The sequence below is a fragment of the Diadema antillarum genome, unplaced genomic scaffold (genome assembly GCF_040938485.1).
Source record: "Diadema antillarum isolate AM-2024a unplaced genomic scaffold, OU_Dant_1.0 seq00001249_RagTag, whole genome shotgun sequence".
NCBI classification, from domain to species: domain Eukaryota; kingdom Metazoa; phylum Echinodermata; class Echinoidea; order Diadematoida; family Diadematidae; genus Diadema; species Diadema antillarum.
In genome coordinates, this window is record NW_027272035.1 from 694,093 (window position 1) to 720,499 (window position 26,407).

Below are 26,407 nucleotides of genomic sequence, written 5' to 3' on the forward strand. Positions count from 1 at the left end.
GATATACTGGTCAGGCGAGCTGCTGTTTTCACTTTAGCCAGGGCTCGACACTAACGGTGGCCCGGTGGCCCAGGGCCACCAAAAATGAAATTCGGGCCACCAAATTTCAAAAAAGGGCAAATTTGGTGGCCCGCCTCGGGCCACCAAAATATTTTGAAAAGTAAAATGTCAATAAATTCGTAACTTTTTGCGCCGGAAATTAGCAGTTAAATTTGTTCAAAGGATGGATGAAAAGGACTGAATGAATGCCTGAGAGTGAGTGTTGCAAGTTTGTTGAAGTTTACTTATAAGTAGATATGTCCAACTTCTAATTCTTACTATCATAAATCTTAGATATTTGACTCATGAAAAAAAGGACTTTTAATGTTTTTTATTGTTTTTTTTTTCGGGACACCAAATTTTTCTCTCGGGCCACCAAAAATTTGAAATTTAGGATTTTGGTGGCCCCATCGGGCCACTGAACAAAAAGGTTAGTGTCGAGCCATGCTTTAGCTATACCGGAAGTGATGTATACCCAAACGAGAGAATTCAAAGAAAAAAAGATCACTTGTAAGCAACATAGGGGCACAAGTTTACATGAAATCAGACAAGTAGTAAGAATGTACTGAGAGTCATTGTGTCATGAAACCACCTTTACACAGCATCTTACAGGGAACTTTTAGCTGCCATAGTCACATGATAACTATGTCATTTGCCAAAAGTCTATGCTAGTAATGCACACAAATTTAAAAAAAAATCAAATACAAGAACAACTTCCCTAGTCATGGATGATGTGTCATTGTAAAATATAATATTCATAGTTTGTCGTACGTTTATATAGAGGAAGAAATGGTACATTTATCTGTACAGAGAAACAAGCATTACAATGATCACATTAATATGCATGACAAGCCTCTAGAGTATCAACTATGTACGATGTTAAAGGACATCCTGACATTTTCAATAAATGGCCTTTAATATAAGTCTCTCAGCATTTTTGTTACTTTACACAAATATCCCTGAGCTTCTCTCCTATTTGCTGTATTTCACTGTATCAATAGTTTAACTTTCTTTCTGTGAGAGTAAAGAGTCAGAATTATTGGTACTTCAGTTAGGGACTTAGTAAATGCAGGAGTATAGTAGGCCAAGATTTTATTGAAGAGAATCAACCTGAGACAGAAAAATAGAGATGCAGGTTTCAGGGAGGGGCTGGAAAGAATGGGAAATAAGAAGAGAAATTAAAACTGGAAATGCTAGATATCTAATTATGAAAAAATACCAGTATATATCTCCTTCAGTACCAAGAAAATGAGATGAAGTTAGAGACATGCAAGGTCATTGGTTGGTTGAGGTCAGGTTTATATTAACTGCAGTATCAAAGCTGCCGGTATGGCGTGACATTCTATTGCCGTATCTTCTCACATCTCAGTTGAATTGATATTGTATGACTTTTATTAGGCCGCTTTCAAACACACCGCATTCTTGTTTATCGATTCGTATGGATGTATTGATAGGAGAGCATTCAGCTATAGCATCCTGACATTCGTTTATTTGTTGAGGACGAGTCTGGAGTGTACTCGGGCAAGTGTCTGGGAAATGCGTGTTGTAGCAAAATCAGCCCGTCCTCAACGGGTTAATCGTATAGTGGCATCAGACTCTGCACTCTGTCATGTTTCATAGGAACTTGTGGATATGTTTGAATTTCTCCCTTGCACAATATGAACTTTGCATTGGTTCTGTGTATTGTTTATACTTTATGGCGTATTCATCTGGTAGTTCATGCTAATCCCAGCAAGCGCCTTTACTCATGCGACATATAGATAGAAGAACATTAGACATGCATGGATGTAAGTTATACATGTATCAATATACAGACATTCACACAATTCATGTAACAACGTCCAATATCCATATGTCGTATATCCAAAGGAAATATGAGAACTCTGTAGTCTGAAAGGGGGATTAGACTGATTTTGTTGTTTTTTTGCTCCCCTTAAGCAATGCTGAACACTGGCACCAGTCAAACGGTCCCAGACCGGTAAAAAACATTGTTGGACCAGTAACTTTTCAGGAATTGCTAAATTTACTGGTCTGACGTGACCCTTAAAATAATGAATTGGGCCAGTTGAAAAAAAAGGCACAGGACCAGTAAATTTAAGGTTCAGACCGATAGGAAGTTTGGGTTAGTGTGCAGCCCTGCGTTAAGTGTTCATGAAATACATTCTGTAAGAGACATGTTGACCAGGTAGATGAACCTGTATCACTCATTCTGTGTTCATCACATTCTTGATATCAATCTATCAAATCATGTGTGATGTGTCCACATACTACTCTACTGTATGGAAAGGTGCATGTTGGTAAACATGATTATGTGAGGTATTTGACATGCTGTTCACTTCCAGTACATAATTCTTTTTCTGGTAGTTGTAGAGACTGTGGAGTGGTAAAAATATGTAGCAGACACTGTGCTGTAGAGTGCTGTTAATACAGGTAAAACCTAGTTCTCAGAAGGGCTCAAAAATCTTCTTCCACCATTTGGAATTTGCTTGCAATATATTGAAAGGGCCTACCAAGAAACTTGTCTGGCTGATGCGATTTGCAAGGATAATGAGTTGTTTTGGAGTATTTTTAGTTAAAGAATGGTAGATAAAAGTTGGTGTACTTGACTTTCATTCCTGAAGTGCCATCTCTGTTTAGAAGTGGGTTGGTAGAACGTGTCCCAGCAGTGGTATTTCTCAGCGGCTGCATAAGATTCACTCTTGAGCTAAAGATCGATGGATGCTGCTATGGCCCAATTTGTAATCCATTATAAAACATTATGTAGCAACCTCAATCTGATATGTTCTCAGATTGCAATACTGTCAGTGTGCCTTTTGGGGTAATGTTTTGCATGTTGGTCACTCCTCAACAGAAATTGAGTCATTACAGCATCATTTCACACATTTCTTTAATATGCATATGTCAATGTGAGAGCAAAAATTGATGTTTCCTACGGGCACATGAAAACTATGATTTGCCTTTTAATGTGCTGCTTTAGCTCTTTTTTTTTTAAGTGTGTGTTCACAAAAAATGAATAAAGAAATAAACAGCTTGGTACTTCAGCAACTATTGCTCAGGCGGGCAGTCCTTTTTTTTCTTTTTCTTTTTTTATGCCTCCGCAACGAAGTGGCCGGAGGCATTATGTTTTCGGGTCATCCGTCCGTCCGTCCGTCCGTCCGTCCGTCCGTCCGTCCGTCCGTCCGTCCGTACGTCCGTACGTCCGTACGTCCGTCCGTCCCGTTTTGTTTTTGTCGATATCTCAAGAACCGTGTGGTGGTTTTACATCAAACTTGGTATGAGGGTATATCCTTGGGGGATAATACTTTGTGTGGATTTTAGGGTCACAGGGTCAAAGGTCAAAGGTCACAGGTTATTTTGTGAAAAAAAAATTGAATTTTCATGTTTTTCTCCATATCTCGCAAATGGTTCAAGGTATCTTCATGGAACTTAGTATATATGCTTGTACCGATGGGCAGTGATTAATTATCTAGGGAAGTTGGGGGTCATGGGTCAAAGGTCAGAGGTCAAAGGTCAAGGTCAACTCCTCAAAATATCACTACTTTCCTTATATTTATGCGATGAATGAAGGTTTTTGTTTTTTTTAACTTGATGTATACATGTATTACCCAATATATATTCTGTGGGAAGTTTCTTGCCAAAAGGTCAAAGGTCAAAAGGTCAAAGGTCAAGTGAAAGTGCTGAATTGCACTTTTTCCTCCATATCTCAAAAGTAACGCAAGGTATCATCATGAAACTTACATATTTATGCATGTTCAACCTAACAGTGATTCTCTTTGGAACTGTGAGGTCAGAGGTCAAAGGCCAGGTTTAGATAATGCTATTTTCCCATTTGATACTGAAATTATACTTTTTCTCAATACCTTGAAAAATTACTCAATGCATAAACTTATAAAAGGGTCAAAAGTCAAGTAAAAATCATCAGTTCCCCAAATACCTGCGCTCTGACATTTTAATCATTCATCCAATTGAACCTAGTTCTAGGAAAGTGAACATTCAGCACATTTGTGTCAAACCTGTCATTTTAATATTTTGCCAATTGTTTGAAACTGTCATCACACATTGTCAAGACATTGTACTATAGACCTATTAGGAGAACCATGCATTATGGCGGAGGCATATCAGTCGCCGTAGCGATATATCTAGTTTTTAGAGGGATTGGGGAGGATGTGTTGTTTGTTTTGCCAGGGTAAGAGTTTTATACAGCCCATTTCAGCGCAGAGGGAATGCTTGCAACCATGAAGTTTACAGCCAGAAGTTTACAACCATGTTTGCAGGCCAAGTCCTAGATGTGTCATAAGTGGTCACAGAGAGGCTAAGATCTACTAGAACAGTGAGAGAGGTCACTTTGACAGTAACTCCAAGAATCTTCTTCAAGTCAATATCTGGTGGTGGACTTTGATTAAATGCCATTCTCTTGTGAAGAGTTGGAGATTTAGTGATGTGTAAAATTCAACATTGCTTTCTTTCATGCTTGTTTGTCTGTGTTGCATGTATTTTAGTTGTCTTTTATTCATACTTTGTCTGCATTTATGTGGCTATCTGTGAAATCTTTGTACACCAGAGAGCTGGAGTGAAAGTATGATGTCTGCTACGTAGATCAAAAAGTGGCATTGTTGGTTTTTTGTTGTTGTTTTTTTCCTGCATTGGTGTAGAGATTCTGATCAGGTTTGCTAGAAGTGGTAGGGGGCTGGACAAGTCAAAAGGATTTAATGTCACAAGTGACATGCTGATGTAGCATGTATTGTTGTGGACTTGTAGAGGGGAACTATTAGCTGTGGAAGAACATGACACATTATAGTAACATAATCTGAGTGTCTATTATGTGCATGACTACAAGTGTACATGTAGGTTTCATTCCTCTGAACAAGGACTTTCAATGTCTGTAATCAGTCGGCCTATTTACTAGGCTAGCTAAGTGCTTTTGTCTTTGAAGTCACCAGAAACTAGCATATGTTGGTTTATCAGCCACAAAGTCAGTAACATTTAATAACATCAGCACTGCTCGAACTGTGTTGTGCACATGTAGCCGTCAAACTGAACTTTAATACTAGGCAGCTCTTCAATCAAATCAGAGAATCTTTCTCCAATTTGCTAGTTTTAGTTTAGGATAAATGCCTTGACTGCCAGTGTACTGAACATAAGTATATTTGTAGGGTAAACTTTTGCTGTAACAAGTCAGCATTAATTGATCTATTTTCACTGGCAAAATGATTTAAATACATAGACAAGAAAACAACGCGTCATAGAGCCCATCCAGGGTTCACTGTTTGGCTGGATGTCAACAAGTGTGCCTGATGCAGTAGACAAAGAAATTAATAAGCTTAAAGAGGAGCTGTATTATTGCATCCGGTGATAAATGTTTATGAATCTTCATAAAGTTCTTATGATTGAGGCTGGCATTGAAGAAAATAAAAACCAGAGTATAATATGCTGGTATACTGTAATGCCCAAGTGTGGTTTTACTGAGTAAAGCTGCACTGCTTTGTTTGTTTTGAAAAAAATAAGGTATCAACATGAAGGTTTCTCCAGCTGGTATTTGCTAAAAAATGGCAAAAAAAAATTTATATTACCATGGACTGTGAACAGAGGTCTTCCTTTGATCTGATCATCACCACCGCCTCCTGATTATGTGCATCTTAATGAGTACATTCAGATGTTTGGACAATGATGATTGTGTAATTGTGCGACGTCGCTGACAAAAGAATTGTTTTCCTCATTTTATTCTTACTTGGCTTAGGTGCCTTTTCAGACTCAACTGCCTCTGAATAAACACTAATGATGGGGAGCAGCAAACCTCAAAACATGACAAATTTTGTATCACAAAATTGGTAATTATGGAAGTGGACATGTAGACACACATGTAATGTTGCTTTAAAATAAAGGGATCGTATAGTTTGGGCTGAGACTTAACTTCAGGTTTTTATCATTTTTTGGTGAGATAGTGAGAAACCTCTTATGAAATATGAAAAAGCATGTAATTCCATGAGGATTTCTACGTTTATTTGATGAAAATTGATTTTGAATTGGCTGAGATATCCAAAACAGAGTGATCCTAATAAAGTGTGGGACCCGTACTTTATTACGATCGTTTTGTTTTACTTTTTTTTTGGATGTTTCAGCTATTCCAAACCCGATTTTCATCAACTTTGAATTCCACTTTAAATGGTATGCTCTGTACTATTTCATAATTGTTTTCTTGGTATCTTGCAAAAAAGTTAGAGCCCAATTTTCTTCACCACCAATACTGTACCATCCCTTTAATGGTAAGACATATACATGTTGTTTGCCATACTGTCTATGTTTACTTTGAAACTGTGTAATGCTAGGTCAGAGTTTACAGGCTAATAAAAGCTCTATAAATGATGTCATCGTCCAAGTAATTTCTGCTACAGATTATTCCTCTAGATCAACGTTTGCAGCATTTGCACTAACTACAGGATTCCTGTAGGTTGGCAAATATGGGTTATGGATTGCAACAATCTCTTGATAGATAATCCAAGTGTCATTTTCTAACATTGAAACCAAAATATACTGCAGATACAAGGGGCTGCAAGAGTATGCAGGACTGGCTTTTATCTAATATGTGTTTTTGAGTAGTAGTTATTCAAGAAAGCTAGTTGAATTCGACCCATGACCAGACTCTCCACCATTCTGTGTTTTCAGTGTGTACCCAGTTCTTTATGTCATATGTATGAAATTTTAGTATCTTATGTACCCAGTCTTTTATGTCCTACGTACCCAATATTTTATGTCCTGTGTATCCGGTGTTTAATGTTTTAGGTATCCAATATTTTACGTCCTAATGTACCCAGTGTTTTATGTCTTTTATCAGGGCTGCACACCAACCCATTTTTTTCTACTGGTCCGACCTGTCTGTCCGACCAGTCTGTCCGACCAGTAGGTATCCAGTTTTACATTTTTTTACCAGTCCATTCCTTTAAAATTTCCTGGTCCGACAGTGATTTTATATCAGTCCAGACCATCGGACCGGTGCCAGTGTGCATCTTTGCTTATATATTCAGGGTTTTATGCCCTTTGTTCTCATATGTGTTATGCCCTATATTCTTGTTTTTTTTACTGTATGTCCGATGTACCTTTGTGTGTTGTACAGATGATGATGATGATGATGATGATGATGAAGTCTTGTATAGCGCCAGTATCCGCCAAGTCAGGCGCTCATGGCGCTTGCTCCAAAATAAATACATAATTCAGCTTAAATTTCATGGGTGCACCGCTTGTGATATGACAGTTAAGCCCGCCGCACACTATATGATCCGACTGGTCTTAAAGTCTTAAGCCAAGCTGGGTCTTAAGACCAGTCGTACGACCGGACACTGCACACTATACGACCCGACTGTAAAGCGCGCGCACTGCGCACTGCGTGCGCTTGCATTTTACTGCATTGTGAATGGCTGAAAGCTCACGACTGGTCGTAGAAATTCAACATGTCAAATCTCTACGACTGGCGCTAAGACCCAGTCGTACGACTAGAAAATGGCAAGACTGTGACGTCACACTTCTAGTCTTAAGGTCTTAAGACCGGTGAATTGGGGCAAAATCGTGTAGTGTGCGGCGGGCTTTAGAATAAAAAGAAATAGTTCCAGGAAGTAATTGTCTCCAAATGTGTAAACATACATTCTTACACATTGGCTAGTTTTTCAATTTGAAGAGATGGGTCTTGAGGGCTGTTTTAAAAGATTCTGTGGTAAGAGCTCCGTGGATAGACTGTGGAAGGCCATTCCATATCTTTGCAGCAGCCACGCGGAATGAACGAGCTCCCCAAGAGATCATTATTGCATATTTGAGCATTGGCATACTGGTGCAGTGTAAGTAAACAACTTTGAGTGATTTGAAACAAGTGGTGAACGGTTCACCATGAACCACCTTTGTTATTTTTTTTTTTAGCATATGAGTGAAGTGGCACATACAGGTACATATTGATTAAAATATATTGAGAATGTAGATCGTGTAAACATTTCATTTTTAAACAAAGAAGAATTGTATCTACATGTAAATTTGATGCTAATATTTCCTAGGACTCTTGTGTGAGAAGTATTATCAAATGAGAGTTGTTCAAAATATGTCTTCCGCATGTTTTCTTGTCTGGAATCACTGGTAGTGCTTGTGGAAGAGACCCCTCAAATTCCTCCTTTACACACACTCAATACCAGTAAGTAGCTCAAAGAAAAAATGTCCTTCTGTTGTGGTGAAAGCACGTCATTCAATTTCCTGATTCAGGGTTTGTTTGTTTTTTTCTTGAAGATAGTCATTCATACATTTGTGTATCTATCCCATTTAACCTTACCTTGCTTACAGTTCAGAAGATAAATCCATGGTATTACATTGTAAGAGGTTTCCACAAATCCTGCCTTGGATGTAAGCTGAAATACAGGAGAAGGTTTTTAGAGTTGAATTTTGCTTTGGGAACACTATGTTCTGGAAGATTACAGTCTTGTGTTGTATTGTCATAGCAACCTTGTTTATTTTGTCCCGAGTATCACGTCATTTTAGTTTGCTGTAGAGTACTGTAACTTCCTAATGCCTGGCTTCCTGTTCTAGTGAGTCTGTCATGGAAATGGAATAGTGGAGTTCAAAAAACAAGCAAAGTTTGTCAAGTGCCTCACTGTCATGAGAAAGTGTACAGTCAAATTGTGACCCGCTACAACAAAAGGGTCCTAAAGTCGCGCACGGTCGAAGCCGTGAAAATCGAGTTTGAAGTCAGAGCATAAAAATTGGTCAAAACTTACGATTTTCTGATTTTGACATGTTATTGTAGTCTGACATATCTTCTATCATCTGTCGAAATTTTGAAGCAAAATGATGAAAGGAAAGACAAAAAAATAGCGTTTTTCTGGGCCATGTTTTTGGGCATTTCAACGAAGCAGAAACTGGTTCCAAAATTTGGATTGAGCGCCACAGATAGGCTCCGCCCCTAACAACGACCAGAGTGATCTCATTGGTCAGTTTGCTGCTTGCCGCTAACCGAAGCGTGAAGCTCACACACTGCCCAGTCGACTGGTGCGTGCAGGCGGGGTGCGCTATGCGCAGCCGCTTCTCCTGGCATCCTGGTCACTGATTGGTCGGTGAGGAGACCGCCGACGCTGTGCTTGAATGAGCATTTCGGGAGTTGCTAGGGCTTGTCTTCTATTGTCCGGAGGTGAAAACTGACTTGCATGTCCCTTGATCGCGATTGCGTCACAAGGAAAACTTTTAGGGTGCTTTTCTCAAAACAGTGATTTCCCAGACGTCTCGACATGCTCTCTTTTAAACATCGATATCTCCGCAGCCGATTATTTTTATAAGATGTGTTATATATCAATTTAAAGCAGAAAGATTAGGAAATTATGCCCTGCAATTTTCAAATAATTGACCTCGCCTGACTTTAGGATCATTTTGTTGTAGCGGGTCACAATTTTCTGTTCGAGCATGTTATGCGGCAATTTGCATTTCAGTTTTATGGGAGCATCAGTATATAGATTTTTACCCCAAACTCTCTTTACTTTCTCAAGAGGAGACAGATGCCATGAAGTACAAATCTATCATTACATCTCTTGAATGACTGAACTCTCAAGGTGTAATGGCTGTATGAATTAAATACTTTATTCATTAGGTATTGGTTAAATCAATGTAATGTCTCTATTTTCAACAATATTCTTATGCAGTAACCTAGAAATGTTGTTTAGTTCTTAATAATGCTGTGAGACACATTTTGTTATTGGTATTTATTCATTTATATTTATTGATTGATTTATTGATCTATATTTTATTCATTCATTTATTTGTTTGTTTATTTTATGATGCATATTTTGATAGTACAGTGTTTTGTATTCATGTCTTGGAGTCATGTAACTAAAGACACACAGACATGTGATCCTCAAGTACCTGCAAGGACGTATCACATACCTCCCTGGTACTTGTGAATCATGAATTGTTTTGCTGTTACTACAAACAGCTGTGAAGTGTTTAGTGTGTCAGAGGTTTAGCTGTTATGCCGACGGTAGAATAGTGACCTCAAACCTGTTGGTAGCTCTCTTACTCACTGACCCTGAACTTCCTCTCTCTTCAGAACCTGGAATTTGACGTCATAGATGATGTCACACGGCTCAAACTCGCTTGTTTACTGGTCAATCTATTGGGTAGCATGACCCGCTTTCTGTCCTGTCTGGAAAAGTACAGGTAGTGCTCACTGGATCGCTTCAATCAGCCGCATTCATGTGTGGGTAAAGAAAAAGTGTAACTCATCGAACCAGTTTGAAGGAATAGTCTCTGTGTGTAGATAGCTGTAACTGCTTCAATGAAAAAAAAGTGCTCAGTAGATAGCAAAAATGGCCTTCAATGAAATGCCATCATAGGATTTAGGAATGAATAGATGCAGAAGAAATGGAGAGAAGCAAGATGTAGACATTCTGTAACTATCTCCATGTTACAAGGAGAGATCTAGGAGAAAGTGAAGGAGACAGTGAGAAGGAAATGAAATTGAGTCTAGGAAGAAGACTATCACTGTATTTCACACGACCTGTGTCTGGAATGTAGGTCTCTGTACTCGAGAGATAGGTCAACCCTTGAGGTCATTCCTCAGTCTCTTTAAAGTCAGTTGACCTTGATGAACTCCTTTCATTGTTCCATCGCACAGCATCACAAAAGCACTCCCTCGTGCTGCAGGACACCCATTGGTCTCTCTTGTTTGATCAGGTCATGAAAAATGGGTGGCCAGAGACAGTAGCAAGCTTTTGATTCTGAACGGAAGAGTGGCAGGATGGAGATATTAGTGACTCCTGCTGTGCCACATATGGTCTCATCTCTTCGTAGTTTCATACCGACAATTCCAGAGACTGGACACAGTGCAACTAGTAGTAGTCCTTGTGCTTGTCTTGCTTCAGACTTTCAGTCTATGCGTATTTCGAAGGAATATGAATTATGTCATAATTTACAATACTTTAGGAAGGCATGTAAATTGTTGATTAGTTGAAGATTGAGCAAGCTGGCAGCTCTTGACAAACAGATACTAAATACAATGCATTTGACTTTTTGTTATGCTGTAAAAGAGGAAACTTGTAGGCCCTATATGAGTGATTTATCGCGCTCGGCCGGGTATGATGAATTTTGCTCATTTTCTAATATTTTGTGGATGGATACAACAATTGAGCAAACACTTCAGCTCGCCGCTGCCACAGCGGTTATGGGCTTTGGCAGCAAATGACAGTGAAAGGTAACTCATCTGCATCATGAATGCAAATTCATGAAAGCTAGAGGACTAGCAAATGTGAAATAAACTATGATTAACAGCAGTTACACCTATATTTCTACATTTGCAATGAACCTACCTTGAAATCAAAGATACAAAATAATTTATACAGAACAAGCAAATGTTTTGTGCACTTTCTTTTCATGCTAGTTTCATGTTGCACAAAATCTGTGAAATTTTCCACTCCACAAAAGTGTCCACTTTTACAGTATGTCACTTTGTGATTTGATGTGGGGATGAACAAAGTTTAACTTCAGAGTTCCAAATTAAGGCTTGATATCTGTAAGCTTCCTTCAACTATGACCCCATTTACAGTGCGGGGCTGGGCTGAGCCACGGCCGAGCCGCGGCCGAGCCCAGCCTCAATTGCGAGGCCGGGCCCCGCAATTTTGTCTGTTTACACTGCCGGGCTCGGCCGCGCTTTTGATTCAAACCTTTCAATATTTTGTCGTAGTGGCGCTCTGCTTGTAAACAAACGCAATTTGGTATTGTCTGGTTTTCAGACCCTTTGCCAAATGAATTCCGTGGCGACGAAGTCGCCGTCCGGGCAAAGGCCTTTGCCGAAGGAAAATATCCTTTGCAGGACAAAACCACCCTAAACTGTACTAGTTTTCGACGTTGAGGGGGTTAATATCCTGAACAGCGAAGTAGTACAGCAGAGGGTTTGGAAGCCAGACTAAAATTGGCCGCGCATTTGGCCCAGTTTGCATTTACAGCCGCGGCTCAGACCACCTCCAGAGCGTGGCCAAATGCGAGGCCAATTTTTGGCCTCGCATTTGGCCTTTTGCGCGTTTACACTGAAATGAAGGTGGACTCGGCCGCGGCCGAGCCTCGCACTGTAAACAGGTCTATCTCTCATAGACCACATTCCTTTGGTCCCAGCTTTATCAAACTTTTACCCTATTTGCACTTAGCGAATTTCGTAAGTACACCTGTGTGTTCTTGGGAGATCTGATGGCATGAAGGTCTTGGGTAAAATGCTGGGTGACTTTTCAGAAATTTTACTCTCAAAGAGTTCCTGGTAACATTCCAAATGCAGAAGAGCGGGCGAGAGAAATTCAACCGAAAGCTCATAACATTATGCAAGTTTGAAAGATTTTTTTTCCCCCTGGATGTTCCATGTGTGATTCACTGTTGAATCTCTTGGGCGAAAGGGTTATTACATAATGATGCACATTTATTTTTATTCTATCCCTTCATGGAAGGTGATAGTATCCATTCAGCCATATGAAGGAATGAAGCTTGGAAGTATTTGTGGTTTAATTTGTAGTTGAATGCCAGGAGACATTACTTAGGCTTGAAAGCAGGCTAACCATGCAGTGAAACCTGTACAGTTACACAAAATGTGATGCACTCTTTAAAGTCTCAGATCACATCGAACAATGTCAGGAAATTCTTTGACAGGTAGCTGGCTTCTATGAGACATTTTATTGTGTATGTGCTGTTGTTGTTATTGTTCACATTAGGAACATGATTTTTGCAAACTTTTCAGAGGCATCTATCAGACCAAGTTGTGCCTGGTAATTTGTTATTTCCCTGTCAGGTAGGGCAACTAATAGTTTCCTGTGATTGAAGGGTGTGTCTGCTGTGGCCAATCATTTCCTAGCTTCTGAAAATATGGAGGATGCAGATGATCGTATTCTCTTCTACACAGTAGCGTGAGGATCACGTTACCCATGCCTTGGAAGCAAATTTTAGGGTTATATTTTCGTGAACTACCAAATTAACTTTCTGGAGAAATGTGATATGAAAGATAAGGCTAATATATAATGTGATGCCTTCATCTGCCCCATCACAGTCATGCAGAAACTCCCACACTTTCTGCACGAGATTAGATCTCACACTATCAGACCATTTTGTCAGAATCTCCCCCTCTCCTGCTTGAGTTTGACTTTCTCTCACTCTAGGTGTATGTCTCCCACTTCAGATGTATTTTCTCCAGCTTCGAGTTTAGCTTTGTCCCACCTAAATAGATTTTGTCATATGTGTTCAAAATTACGGCTAATGAAAGATAACACCAGATAGAGAACATTTCTAACCAAGAGCTTCCAAGGCCCGCTTCAGGGCCGTGGACCCTGGCTGCATTGGATGTCACACCTCAAACTTGTGTTGTCCGCGCCCACCACACAATATCGTGTACATGATCACGCAGTCAGAGTCTCCACTTTGCTAGCGGGTTCAGGCTGGAGATCTCCTGTTAAACCCGCTGAGGGCGAGTCCCAAGTATACTCAGGCATGTGTCTATGGGAAATGTGTGTTGTAGCAAAATCGGTCCGTCCTCAACGGGTTAAGAGGTGCTTGGGTTGGAGAGTGTCTGGTCATGCTTTAGTTGAGGATGATATGAACCAAAGTACAGGACACCAAATCAAGTGGAAGTACATTACTGTGGTATGCCATCGTTGGTAGAGAAAAGTCAGACTATTCAGGTCATGCGACTCTTGTGTGGATACATTATCTATGTAGAGACTCTTCGACCTGTCTTGTCAGGGGTTCTATGGTACAGTTGTAAGACTTGTGTAACATCTCACGGGTCACAATAAATCAGATCTTAATTTTTCCCCCTATCACTCTCTGAGCATTGCAAGTAAATATCTGTTGCAAACAATAGAGCTGAGAAGTGGCAGAATTGTAACATAATGTCAGTATGTCTGCAAAGAGGAGACGCAAAGGAAAGTAAAGGAGAGTTGTGAAAACTTACATGATTTTGTATTAAGAGCTGGAATCGAGTTCTACTTCCTTCTTGAGTCCACAAGTTCAGGAGTGGAATGAACTTTCAGGCGTGATGCCCAACTCAAATTTGGAGAAAAAAAAAATCAGGGAAGCAAATATTACCTTCTTTTACTTTTACACACTCAAAAAAATCCATAGTACACATGCGGTGATATCATAAAGACAGGAATCCATGTAGTCACATATTTTATATCACTTATATCACAGGTATATCACTGACAAACATTTCTTGAGTAAGGAAATAACTGCACTTGTCCAACAAACTCATAATAAGGGTGGAGTTTTGTTACCTAACATGTGGCCTTCCCGTGAGTTCCAAGCAAGTGATTCTGATGCGATTGGGTTAGCCTGGTGGTTATTGAAAAAATAATGCGAAATATGAATGATTAATGAGAGCTTGTAAAATCAAGAATCAAAAAAGATACTAGCTAGTTTATTTACTGTAGGTATCTTCGCAAATCTCTAATAATGCTTGAATTTAGAGATAAAGATTCTTGAGGTAAGAGATTGAGTTTAGAGATAGAGATTCGTGAGGTAATCTCAAAGCCTTCAACTTACAGATGATCACATGTCTCAAGATGCGTACCATGTGAGAAGGCCACACTATTTTAACTGTGTGTTATCAAAACCATGTGACATCTTATAACCACTTGTATCACAACCACTATCATACATTGACTGCTAATTTCACTTTCAGTCTCAAAAGAAAGATAACACATCATTTTACCCATATCTATGACTTTTTTGTTGTTGTTGCTTTCAGTCAAGCAGCTTAATCTCAGCATAATTTTTCTTTTAATCATATATGCTGTCTATTAAAAAACAAGTGCTTTTTAAAGTAATGGGTACAGGAGTGTCAATAAGAAGAGAAAGTTTTGCTCAATACTGATAAATGATTTCATAACCTCTTTGAATGAATATACCTATGAAGGCATTATTGTTATTGCTTTGTTAATTTTTCTGGGGGTTTCTGATTTGAGGCAGACAATATCAGAGAAAGGCTGTTTTTAAATAGCCAAGTTATTCAGTAATGTGGTTTTTTTTCTATCAGATATGAAGCCGTAATTAGTGCTGTTGGCATTTAAAAGAAATAGTCATTTTTTTTTTTTGTACTTGTGGAATGAAATCTACAATGATTTCTATTTGTGATTTTATCTGGATTTATCAAGATGGCATGGATATTGTAATTATTTGGTGCTATGTCAGAGCACATAGGAAATGCATGCAACTGACATAGAATAAAGGAGTTTTCATTCAACCTTGGTATGACATCCCGATCTGAAGATGTAATCGTCAGGGATGCCAGTTTTCCGGCAATGGCCGGAATTCCGGCTTTTTCATATTTTGGTGTCCAATTTCCGGCTTCGTAATATTATTTTCGTCTGTGTGGGAAAGCCGGAAAACACGAGAAAGAAACAAAGAAAGAAAGAAAGAAAAACGAAAAAATATGATCATCTAAACTTACGGGACATTCACTTTCACGATTTCCGTAGTATGTTTCGTATATACTTGGGCATGAGAATATCACAAAACGACTGTCATGCAAAACTAGCGCGATGTTGCTGCTGCTGGCTGGGCCATGGGACATGCAACACGTGCGATGATAGCGATCGAACAGTGTGGTGTTTCTATGCGATGTACTATGTGCGGTCGCGGTGCATGCATCATACTGCGCTCTCGCTGTAGCTACAGCGCTGAGACGGTGTGGTGAGTCGATTGAGTCAGCTGAACGAAGCAAAACTTCGGATTTTACGGCACTAGGACTTCTTTATTTTTGCTACAAATCCCTTTTTTCTCTAGAATACGACCACATTATTGTCTGGAAAGCGTTATACCAGCACGTACGATCGCGATCGAACAACGTGTGGTGTTTCTAGGCGATGTACTATACTGCGGTGCATGGATCATGCTGCGCTCTCGCTATAGCTACAGCGCTGAGAGAGTACAGTGAGTCGATCGAGTCAGCTGAACGAAGCAAAACTATGGAGTTTAGGGGTTAGGACTTCTTTATTTTTGCTACAAATTCATTTCTCTGGATTAGATTTGAGGGAAGAAGAGCCCTCAGAAATGCTCAGATTGCACCAGAGAGCATCTAAGAACCCCAGAGCTTCCAGGGCCCTTGAGCGGGCCCTGGACCCCGGCCGAAGGGACTTCGCGCTTCGCGCTCGTGATGTGCGCTTCGCGCACGTGATGTGCGCTTCGCGCACATCAGTTTCGTTCACAAAAAAATTTCCGGCCCAAGAGCAATTTGCCACTGGCATCCCTGAATCGTATCACTTCAGCCATTAGCTCTCTCCTGGTTGACAATCATAACAATCATAAAATATCTTCATTATCACTATGACCCCGTTTACAGTGCGGAGCCGGGCTCGGCCGCGGCTCGGCCGTGGCCGAGCCCGGCCTCAATTGCGCGGCCGAGCCCCGCAATTTTGTCCATTTACACTGCTGGGCTCAGCCGCGCTTTTAATTCAAACCTTTCAATATTTTGTCGTAGTGGTGCTCTACTTGTAATAAACGCAATCTGATATTGTCTGGTTTTCAGACCCTTTGCCAAATGAATTCCGTGGCGACGAAGTCGCCGTTCAGGCAAAGGCCTTTGCCGAAGGAAAAAATCCTTTGCAGGACAAAAACCACCTTAAACTATACTAGTTTTTGATGTTGAGGGGGTTAATATCCTGAATAGCGAAAGATACAGGCAGAGGGTTTGGAAGCCAGACTAAAATTGGCCGCGCAATTGGCCGCGCATTTGGCCCAGTTTGCGTTTACACAAAGAAAAGGCCGGGCTCGGCCGCGGCGAGACTTCCTCCAGAGCGAGGCCAAATGCGAGGCCAATTTGGGCTTCGCATTTGGCCTTTTGTGCGTTTACACTGAAATGAAGGTGGACTCGGCCGCGGCCGAGCCTCGCACTGTAAACGGGGTCTATTATTTGTAGTATCAAAGAAAGAACTTTGAAAAAAAAAGCCTTTCCCAACACTCCAGTTTGACTGCAATTTTGGTAATGTCAGAAACAGCTGACTGCAGAATGTGGGTCAACAAGCATGAAATACATACACACATGACAAACAAAAACACACAGACACATACTTGAAGAATCTGAATGCAACATCTTTATTCATGGCTGTATAAGATGACATCACAGAAAATTAAACCACATCGCCAATGATCAAGCATTGTTGTTGTGTCTTTTGTTTATAGTTACAGAAGTGAAAATGCCTGTCAACTTAATATGTATGGGAATTAGCGCAGGATTTTTTGGGGACTTTTTTGCCAACTTGCGCAAGTTGTCGCAATGCTGACTTTTATGAGGTTTACTGTCTTTGTTGTTTGGGGAAGACTACATATCTCTTGGGATCAAGTAGATAACAATGTCATGAATCAACTTCCTATCTCTTTCTTTTTATGCTATAAGGGTTGAGAAAATGACAGTCACAAGCAAGACATTAAAGACAGGCAAAGATCATAGTAGCTGTAGCACAACGTGTTGTATTTTGGAATGTGACACCATGGATAATTGACATGATTCTTTGTGCAGTTGCTTCTCCATGGTTTTTTCGTGTCATATGATGCTAATTAGGATATCCCAGAGCAGAGATGATGTCATATAACAAGAAGGGACTTTCCCTTCAGATTAAATATTATTCCCTGGCAAGTTATCTCACCATCCTGTAAGGATGTGGCCAGGCCATTATCATTCACAATGGATTTCACTTTTCATCCACCAAAAGACAATTATTGTTGCTTTTGTGATGCTCAGGTTAGAAATCTACTCTGTACCAGGTTCTTGTCCTCCATCTCTTTACCACTCCATCAATCCCTCTACCGCTCCATCATTCCTCCACCACTCCATCACTTCTTCTACCACTCCATCAATCCCTCTACCACTCCATCATTCCCTCTACCACTCTATCAATCCCTTTACCACTCCATCAATGCTTCTACCACTCCATGAATTCCTCTACCACTCCATCAATGCTTCTACCACTCCATCAATCCCTCTATTACTCCATCAACCCCTCTACCACTCCATCAACCCATCTACCACTCCATAAATCCCTCTGTCACTCCATCAATCCCTCTGTCACTCCATCAATCCTTCTACCACTCCATCAATTCCTCTACAACTCCATCAATCCCTCTACCACTCCATCAATTCCTCTACCACTCCATCATTCCCTCTACCACTATATCAACCCCTCTATCACTCCATCAATTCCTCTACCACTCCATCAATCTCTTTACCACTCCATCAATTCCTCTGCCACTCCATCAATTCTTCTACCACTCTATCAATCCCTCTACCACTCCATCAATGCTTCTACCACTCCAACAATTACTCTGCCACTCCATCAATCCTTCTACCACTCCATCAATCCCTCTACCACTCCGTCAATTCCTCTACCACTCCATCAATCCCTGAGCTCTACCACTCAATCAATCCCTCTACCACTCCATCTATCCCTCTATCACTCCATCAATTCCTCTACCACTCCATCAATTCCTCTACCACTCCATCAATCCCTCTACCACTCCATCAATTCCTCTACCACTCCATCAATCCCTCTACCACTCCACCAATCCCTCTACCACTCCATCAATTCCTCTACCACTCCATCAATCCCTCAACCACTCCATCAACCCCTCTACCACTCCATCAATCCTTCTACCACTCCTTTAATCCTTCAATCACTCCAATTCCTGTACCATGAGAACACTTGCTTTAGGGTGGCATCACGTTATCCCGAAATTGACACAAGATGGTAATACGAACATAGAATAGCATTTCATGTGCAGTTGGCCCCAAACATGGTCAACAACAATCAACAGTCGAAGCAAGTACAATACCTACAAAAGGTCACACAATGGTATCAGAACCCTACATGAAGGCTGCATGAAGATGTGAATCTGTATTATTCAGACATTTACCTGAAAGACACACAAGGGAAATGTAATGGCTACACCATGATTTTGCCACTGCTCACTAAGATGCTGCTGGAGCCTGAGAAATTCCACTGGCAATCATACGATGGCTTAATATGCCATGATGAACGACCAGATGTTGATACGATCAGAGTCAAATTTGAACATTTCCTGTATGGTGTGTCCATCTTTGCTCAACTTTAGGACAGTGTTACACCTGCAATATAGGGAAATGGAACCCAAATGTACATTTAATTGAGTGAATGCAGCAATATTTGAGCACATCAACAAAGTTGTAGGAATAGCAGAAAATCTTTTTATAGTTTCAGTGCAGCCATTGTTTGATGAGAAGATGAGAAAATGAGTTGAGGGAAATATGAAGAGAATTCCTCAAAATCTATTTTAAAAAAAAATGAAAAGTACATAGTCCTTCGACTTGTTACAGACATATGTTAAGGGTAACATTATTCCCCTTGCTTTTTGAAAGAGGTAAGTCAAGTGCTCTGTCATATTACCCTGTACTAGACAAGTGGAAATATGTTTAAAATTAAACTTTCTTTATAATTTCTTTATTACCGGTATATCATTTTCGATGCGTGACATTACAAAGTGTTGTAGTCTTCTCATCCAGCAATAGCAGCACCAGTAACAATTCATAACTTTTCAACAATTTCCTTCAAACTTTGTAGATGTATTCTACTATTAAATACATTATATATTGCTGCATTCCCTTTATTCACACATATGGGTGTATATTTGGCTTTCTTTCTCTTGTAATACTTTTAATAGGTCCGATTTGAATAGTGATTGTTCTTGATTTGCAGTTGACTGCCAAGTATTATTATAGCACGTAAGGCTCCATGTACATTGTAAAGCTTTATTCTCTTCTGAAAAGCCTTCTACAAACAGATGATGTTGTGTGGGTCAAAAGTAGGTTAGAGGTCTAATAGAAGGCTCTCTTGCCTGAAAAAGTGATTAGTATCTGTGTGGCTAATGCCTGCATGTGTAAAAACTGCAAAACTGCATTGAATGCAATTGTGTTTTGATCTGTGTGACACACAAATAATATGCCAGCCTCAGTTATTATTGTGAACAGTCGCATTAGGGCAGTTGAACTACAAGTGTAGTCATGGTTGTATAGGGATTGGGATGTTACAGTATACGACACACTTTGTACAATGTTTGTGCTTGTACAAATGTGTGCATGGTATGTATATGATTGTATTTAGAAGTGGAGAAAAATTGATTTGAAATTTCACAACAAATTTACCATACAGCAAAATCAAGTGACTTGTATCATATTAATACCACCACTACTTTTTCATTGTAACTTCACTGGTTGTGAGTTTGCTAGCAACAATTGTGAAAATGAATGGTAGCGTGTAAATCCTGATCAATGTTAGACAGCATCTGTAGTGGCATATATGCACACAGTCTACACACTTTTTGCCAATGAAAGTACTGTCGCCACCTCTTGCCAATGAGTATTGTAGCCATGTTTTTTGTTGATGAAAGTAGAAAAAGGAAAGGGGGATAAATCAGGAAAATATGTGCAGTGCGACATATACAGCCATCATATAGTTATATACTAATGCTTGCACAAATGCAAGATTCTGGTGGTAATTGTTATCATCTTTTTTTCTTTTTTTTTTTAAGGGGGGGGGGGGGGTGGCTCCCAAAGTCATGATGCACCTCTACACAGAACTTTGTAGTATTATCAGATCAGGTCTACCCTTCTTTTTGTTATAACCTTGTTACTCCTTTTTTCTTCTCTCTGTGTGCAGGATGAGATTGAGATCTGTAACTCCTTGCCTTTCAAGAGAGCTGTGATCTGGCTGAATGCCTTACAAGACCTCATTGAGCTGCACCAGGTAAGCTGAGCTGGTGGATTTCCTTTTCATGTACCAAAGTAAAGAAGATTCTAGTTAAGGTTGACCAGTAAGATTTAAGAAGATTCCAGTTTAAGCTTGGACAGTAAGAAGCAGTGAGCAGATCAAGGGGGATAAATACCTCTTCTCACAGTTACGGTTAATATATGTAGAGACATTTTTTTTTTCCTCCTGAGTGTTTCATCAGCCATTTGCCTCATAAATTTTTTTGTCCTCTGTATTCTACAAACCTTTTTGATGACATTTGGCAGGGTAAGAATTACATCCTCTTTACCTAGCCTTAAAGGGACTGTACAGTACTGGTTAAGGTGAGGATTCAGCTTGTAACTTTTTGCGAGATATTTAGAAACCACTCTACGCAATGTTAAAGAGCTTACAATTCTAAGGGGAATCAACAGTTTATTTGATAAAAATCGGTTTTGAAATGACTGAGATATCTAAAAACAAGGTAAAACAATGAGATCCTTATAAAAGTCGTGGCCTGTCAATTTTATTAGGATTGCTTTTTTAGATATCTCAGCCATTTCAAGACCAATTTTAATCAAATAAACATTGAATCCTTCTTGAAATAACATTTTCTTTCATATTTCATAAAGTTTTTCATTATCACCAAAAAATGTTATAAACCTGACATTAGGTCTCAACCAAAACTATATGTATGATCCCTTTAATCATATTGTACATCTAGTTCTCATTGAATATCAAGATACTTTATAATCTAGCTACATATTAATCTTAGTTTCAAAGTTAGAATAACTTCCTGCCATAAGATTTGGACATTCTCTCAATCCTGGAATACATTCTAACTGGATGCACATTTTCTTTTAACAAAAGGAATAACCATTCCAGGGATACCCTTTTATAACCAGCTCATTTACAATGAGGTACAGCTTTAATTGAGATGAATTGGGCGGTTCTGATTTGTCATTACCACTACTGTATTTAACTGATCTCTTTTTCAATACGTTTACAAGGTACCAGAAATAATGAAGTAAAATTGGCATCCCTGGTGACCTTGTAATGAAGGTATCCCTGTATTTTCAGCAAAATCAGGGTCCCGTTTCATAAAATATGTTATCAGTAACAACTGCCACATTTCTATGACGACTTTGCTCTCAGCCAATCAGATGCAAGGATTTCAGTAGCTTGTAACAACTATCTTAACTTGTTATTGATAACAAGTTTTATGAAACAGGGCCCTGGTCTTTCAGAGACTTTCCATCGTAAATTATTGCAAATTCACTGTTACATTTAAGCAGTGATAAGATTTTTTTAGATATTTTCTTGAGAAAATCAAAACAGCTGAATGTAATGTAATAAGTGTTTTTTTTTTTTTGCTATAAATTCTTAGCAACATAATTTAAAACCATCCTTGACAGAGATAGTAATATTTTCACAACATCTATAATGTAGCTTTGTGTATTTCTTCTCAGTTTTTTTGTTTTTTGTGATATCATTACTTGATAAACCCATTGTCTGAAATCTAGGTATAGGCGCTATCATGCATCCTTCATGTAAGCTTTTGTTTATATGGTCTGTAATTAGCTCATAAAATTTGAAAAATTCAAAAATAAAATCATACTTCCTATAAACCCTCCTAGGACCACATCTCAGAATGCCAAGAACCAATCACCATGGCGCTGACAGACTTAAAGGGATGGTATAGTTTTTATTGAGATGAGGTTTCAGGTTTCCATTTTTTTAAAAATTTTTTCTGTCTTTTTTGGTGAGATAATGAAAAACCCCTTCTGAAATATTAAAGAGCATACCATTCTAAGATAAATTCAAAGTTTATTTGATGAAAATTGGTTTTGAAAAGGCTGAGATATCCAAAAACAAAGTGGTCCTAATAAAAGGTTGGATCCATCTTTTATTAGGACCACTTTGTTTTACTTTGTTTTTACTAAAGTTGATTTTCATGAAAGAAAATAATGTGAATTCCTGTTAGAATTGTATGCTCTTTAATTTTTCACAAGAGGTTTCTAATTATGTCACAAAAAATTGAAATATAAATTCTCTGTCTCAACTGAAACTATATTATCCCTTTAAAAGATTTGGCTTGTTGTTGAACAGAACAGAAGCAATTGTTGTGATGCACACAATCTTACACATCCATCCAGAGAGTCACTAGTTTGTTAATACCATCTGATATGACAGGTGCATCAGAGGGCAGAATGCCAAACAGTTGTCTCATCTTGGATCAAAGAGAGAAATGAACTCAGGTATGTGTAGTTAGGTACATGCTGGAATGAAATTTAGCACTAAAATACAGTACTGTGTGTAGATAGACATCAGGCACTTTATATACCCACTTCATTTTAGCCTCTTTATTTCTCCATCTTCTTTTCTGCTTGTCTATTTCACTGCCACATTTATTGCTTCTTTTTTTTTTCTTTCTTCATTGTGAAAGAAGATCGCCTGGGAAATACTATACCTGGACATTACTGATAACAGTTATAAATCAGCATTCCCCTTTTCTCTCTTGTACCTTGTTTCCGTGTCAGTGTAAGATTACCGATAGCTACATAATCAAGTAGCAGATTTTACTCTGAAGCAATTTGCTTTGTGCTGAATACTTACTGTAGCGTTGGAAAGTTTAGCAGGACGTACATTTTTATTGCATTTCGCTCAACATAAAACTAAAATGGAAAATTACAGCACAAGATGTACTTGCTTATTGTATTTATTATTTTATATCTAGGATTTCAAGTTAGGTGCATTGTATAGGTATATAGGTATAGCTGCTACATGGTGTATGTTATTAATTATCATTGGGTGGTTTTTTTTAAGGTTTTGTTTTAGGTTATTTTTCATCAGTTGTGCTATTCCTGTAGCGTGCATGACTTTGTGTCTGTAATGCCAACCAGCTGCCTTTTTGCATAGTATGTGTTGCCAAAGCCTGTAACTGCCTTGGCAGCAGTGAATTATTTAAACTTGCTCACTTGATGTGACCATCCATGAAACTAACAAAATGCATAATTCATCTTCCCCAGCCTAGTGTGGAAAATTACTTATTCAAACATTTCCCCTTTTACAGTAGTACCAAATTGTAGAAAAGTTTGGTTTCCTTTGACATCTCTTCAGTAATTCACATCTCATTGTATTAATGGATGAGAGTATGATGGTTTTCTGTCAATGTTTGTCATTAAGGATTACCACCAAGTCACTCTTCAACCAGCAGTTTGGGAGTGTCTTCAGGACGCACCACAACTATTCATACTTCACCTCGCGCCTCTGCCGCTTTGCCGACATCTACATGTCCGGAGTCGGCAATCTCCTCAACTATTCCCTCACGCACACCTTCTACCCTCGGCGGACTGCCCTGCCCCACGAACTCTCCTACAACTTGACCGTCCCTTGACCGTGGTCTCGTGCTGAGTGCAGAGGGAGAGGGATCGGTCAGTGCTTAAGTGGCCTGCCACCTCTTACTCACCATGTCTCCACTCTCTGATCCTGCAGGACCATTAGCAGGGGACAATTCGTTCAGCCATGGACATGGTGCTATGTGGAGAAGGCATACCAGACCTGCAGTCATGAACAACTTGAAACTGTCAGATTTGTTGTCCCTCTTCCTATCACATCAACTTTGAGTCAAGAATAACATGAGATTACTCAAAATGAGACAATTATTGCAATAATAGTCACAAAGAGGGAGTGAGAAAAGAAAGAGAGAAAGAGAGAGAGGGGGAGAGAGAGAAAAAACAAACAAACAGAGCTGTATATGCATCTGAAATATTTGTATAATTAATTTAATTTATTATTTGCTTGCTATATTTATTTTCTTAAGTGAAGCACAAATTTCACCAAATCTAGCTGGTAACTATTGTTAGAGTTATGGGAGCAATGCAGATGTCAGGTTTTCAGATCTTTGGTTAGTCCTCATTTGTAATTATTTCTGTGCACTCAAAGAATATTTCAAACATTTTGAGTCAGAGCTTTGTATCCGTGACAATGGAACAAACAAAATTGGTACTACTCTTAACTGTTGTAGTTAGCTGTTGTTTCTGTCCACCACAGTGTGCTGGAGTCTGTTCAATGTGAAAAGTTTATATTTCATCTGCATTGGTCTAACACCCCGTTTACAGTGCGAGGCGAGGCCTCGGCCGCGGCCGTGCCCAGCCCCGCTTCAGTGTAAACGCGCAAAAGGCCAAATGCGAGGCCAAAATTGGCCTCGCATTTGGCCTCGCTCTTTTTCTTGGTGTAAATGCAAACTGGGCCAAATGCGCGGCCAATTGCGCGGCCAATTTTATAATAATAATAATAATACATACAATTTCTATAGCGCCGTTCTCCACTTTGGTTAAATGCTCAAGGCGCTTTACAATTGTACATCAAAGCAAACAGATTGAAAATACAAGTACATCACAGTAATAGAAGAAGGATGAAGAAGCAGAAAAAAAAAAGACATGAAAGTCTGTCTTCAAAAGACACTGGTCTTCAAAATGCACTGCTAAACAGATAGGATTTTAAATTACTCCTGAAAGATGTTATAGAGCTCGAGTCTTTCAGCTCACGAGGAAGTGAATTCCACAGTGTTGGTCCAGCGTGAGCGAAAGCTCGTTCCCCCCAAGATTTCCTAGAAAACGGAATATGTAAGAGACCTGAAGTTGAGGATCGAAGAGTTCGTGAAGGTTGGTATTGACGAAACAAACAAACATTGTAATCAGGAGCTGTTCCCTCAATAACATGATAAACCAAAAGAAGTATCTTAAACCGAATACGCTCCTGTACAGGCAACCAATGAAGACTCTTCAGGATAGGTGTGATATGACTGCGTTTACTTGACAAAGAAACAATACGTGCAGCGGCATTTTGTAGCTTTTGTAATTGGGCAATTTGCGAGTTTGGTAGATTGAAAAACAAACCATTACCGAAATCAAGGCGTGAAGAAATAAGTGCATGAACAAGTTTTTCCGTGGCAGAGCGAGTCAAATACTTGCGAATAAAACCAATATTGCGCAATTGATAACGGACTGATTTAGAAATGTTGGTGATTTGATCGGACATAGCCATGTGAGAGTCAAACATAACACCCAGATTGCGACATGACTTTGACAGAGGAATATCATTACCTACAATCGAAATACAATTAATATCCAACTTATTCAAGTGAGATTTAGAACCAAAAAGGATAAATTCACACTTGCTGTGGTTTAGAAACAATGAGTTAGACCTCATCCAAGCATCAATATCAATGATGCAATTTTCTAGACAGCGCAGTGCATGAGATGCTTGGATTTGATGTGGTGGAAAAGATACAAAAACTTGTATGTCGTCTGCATATAGATGATACCGAACAGAATGCCTTTAGTCTGGCTTCCAAACCCTCTGCCTGTATCTTTCGCTATTCAGGATATTAACCCCCTCAACGTCGAAAACTAGTATAGTTTAAGGTGGTTTTGTCCTGCAAAGGATTCTTTCCTTCGGCAAAGGCCTTTGCCTGAACGCCGACTTCGTCGCCACGGAATTCATTTGGCAAAGGGTCTGAAAACCAGACAATACCAAATTGCATGTGTTTACAAGCAGAGCGCCACTACGACAAAATATTGAAAGGTTTGAATCAAAAGCGCGGCCGAGCCCAGCAGTGT

At 39.4% G+C, this 26,407-nt stretch overlaps 1 protein-coding gene across 1 annotated transcript in view; it reads left to right on the forward strand.

Moving 5' to 3' along the window:
• Window positions 1-24,180, forward strand: part of LOC139745278 (5'-nucleotidase domain-containing protein 3-like) — a 47,031-nt gene extending 22,851 nt beyond the window's left edge. The window contains exons 13-15 of the mRNA XM_071655678.1: window positions 20,715-20,801; window positions 22,977-23,041; window positions 23,970-24,180. Of these exons, the coding sequence (XP_071511779.1) occupies window positions 20,715-20,801; window positions 22,977-23,041; window positions 23,970-24,180 (363 nt within the window). The remainder of the gene's footprint in view (window positions 1-20,714; window positions 20,802-22,976; window positions 23,042-23,969) is intronic.
• Window positions 24,181-26,407: the final 2,227 nt, after the last annotated feature.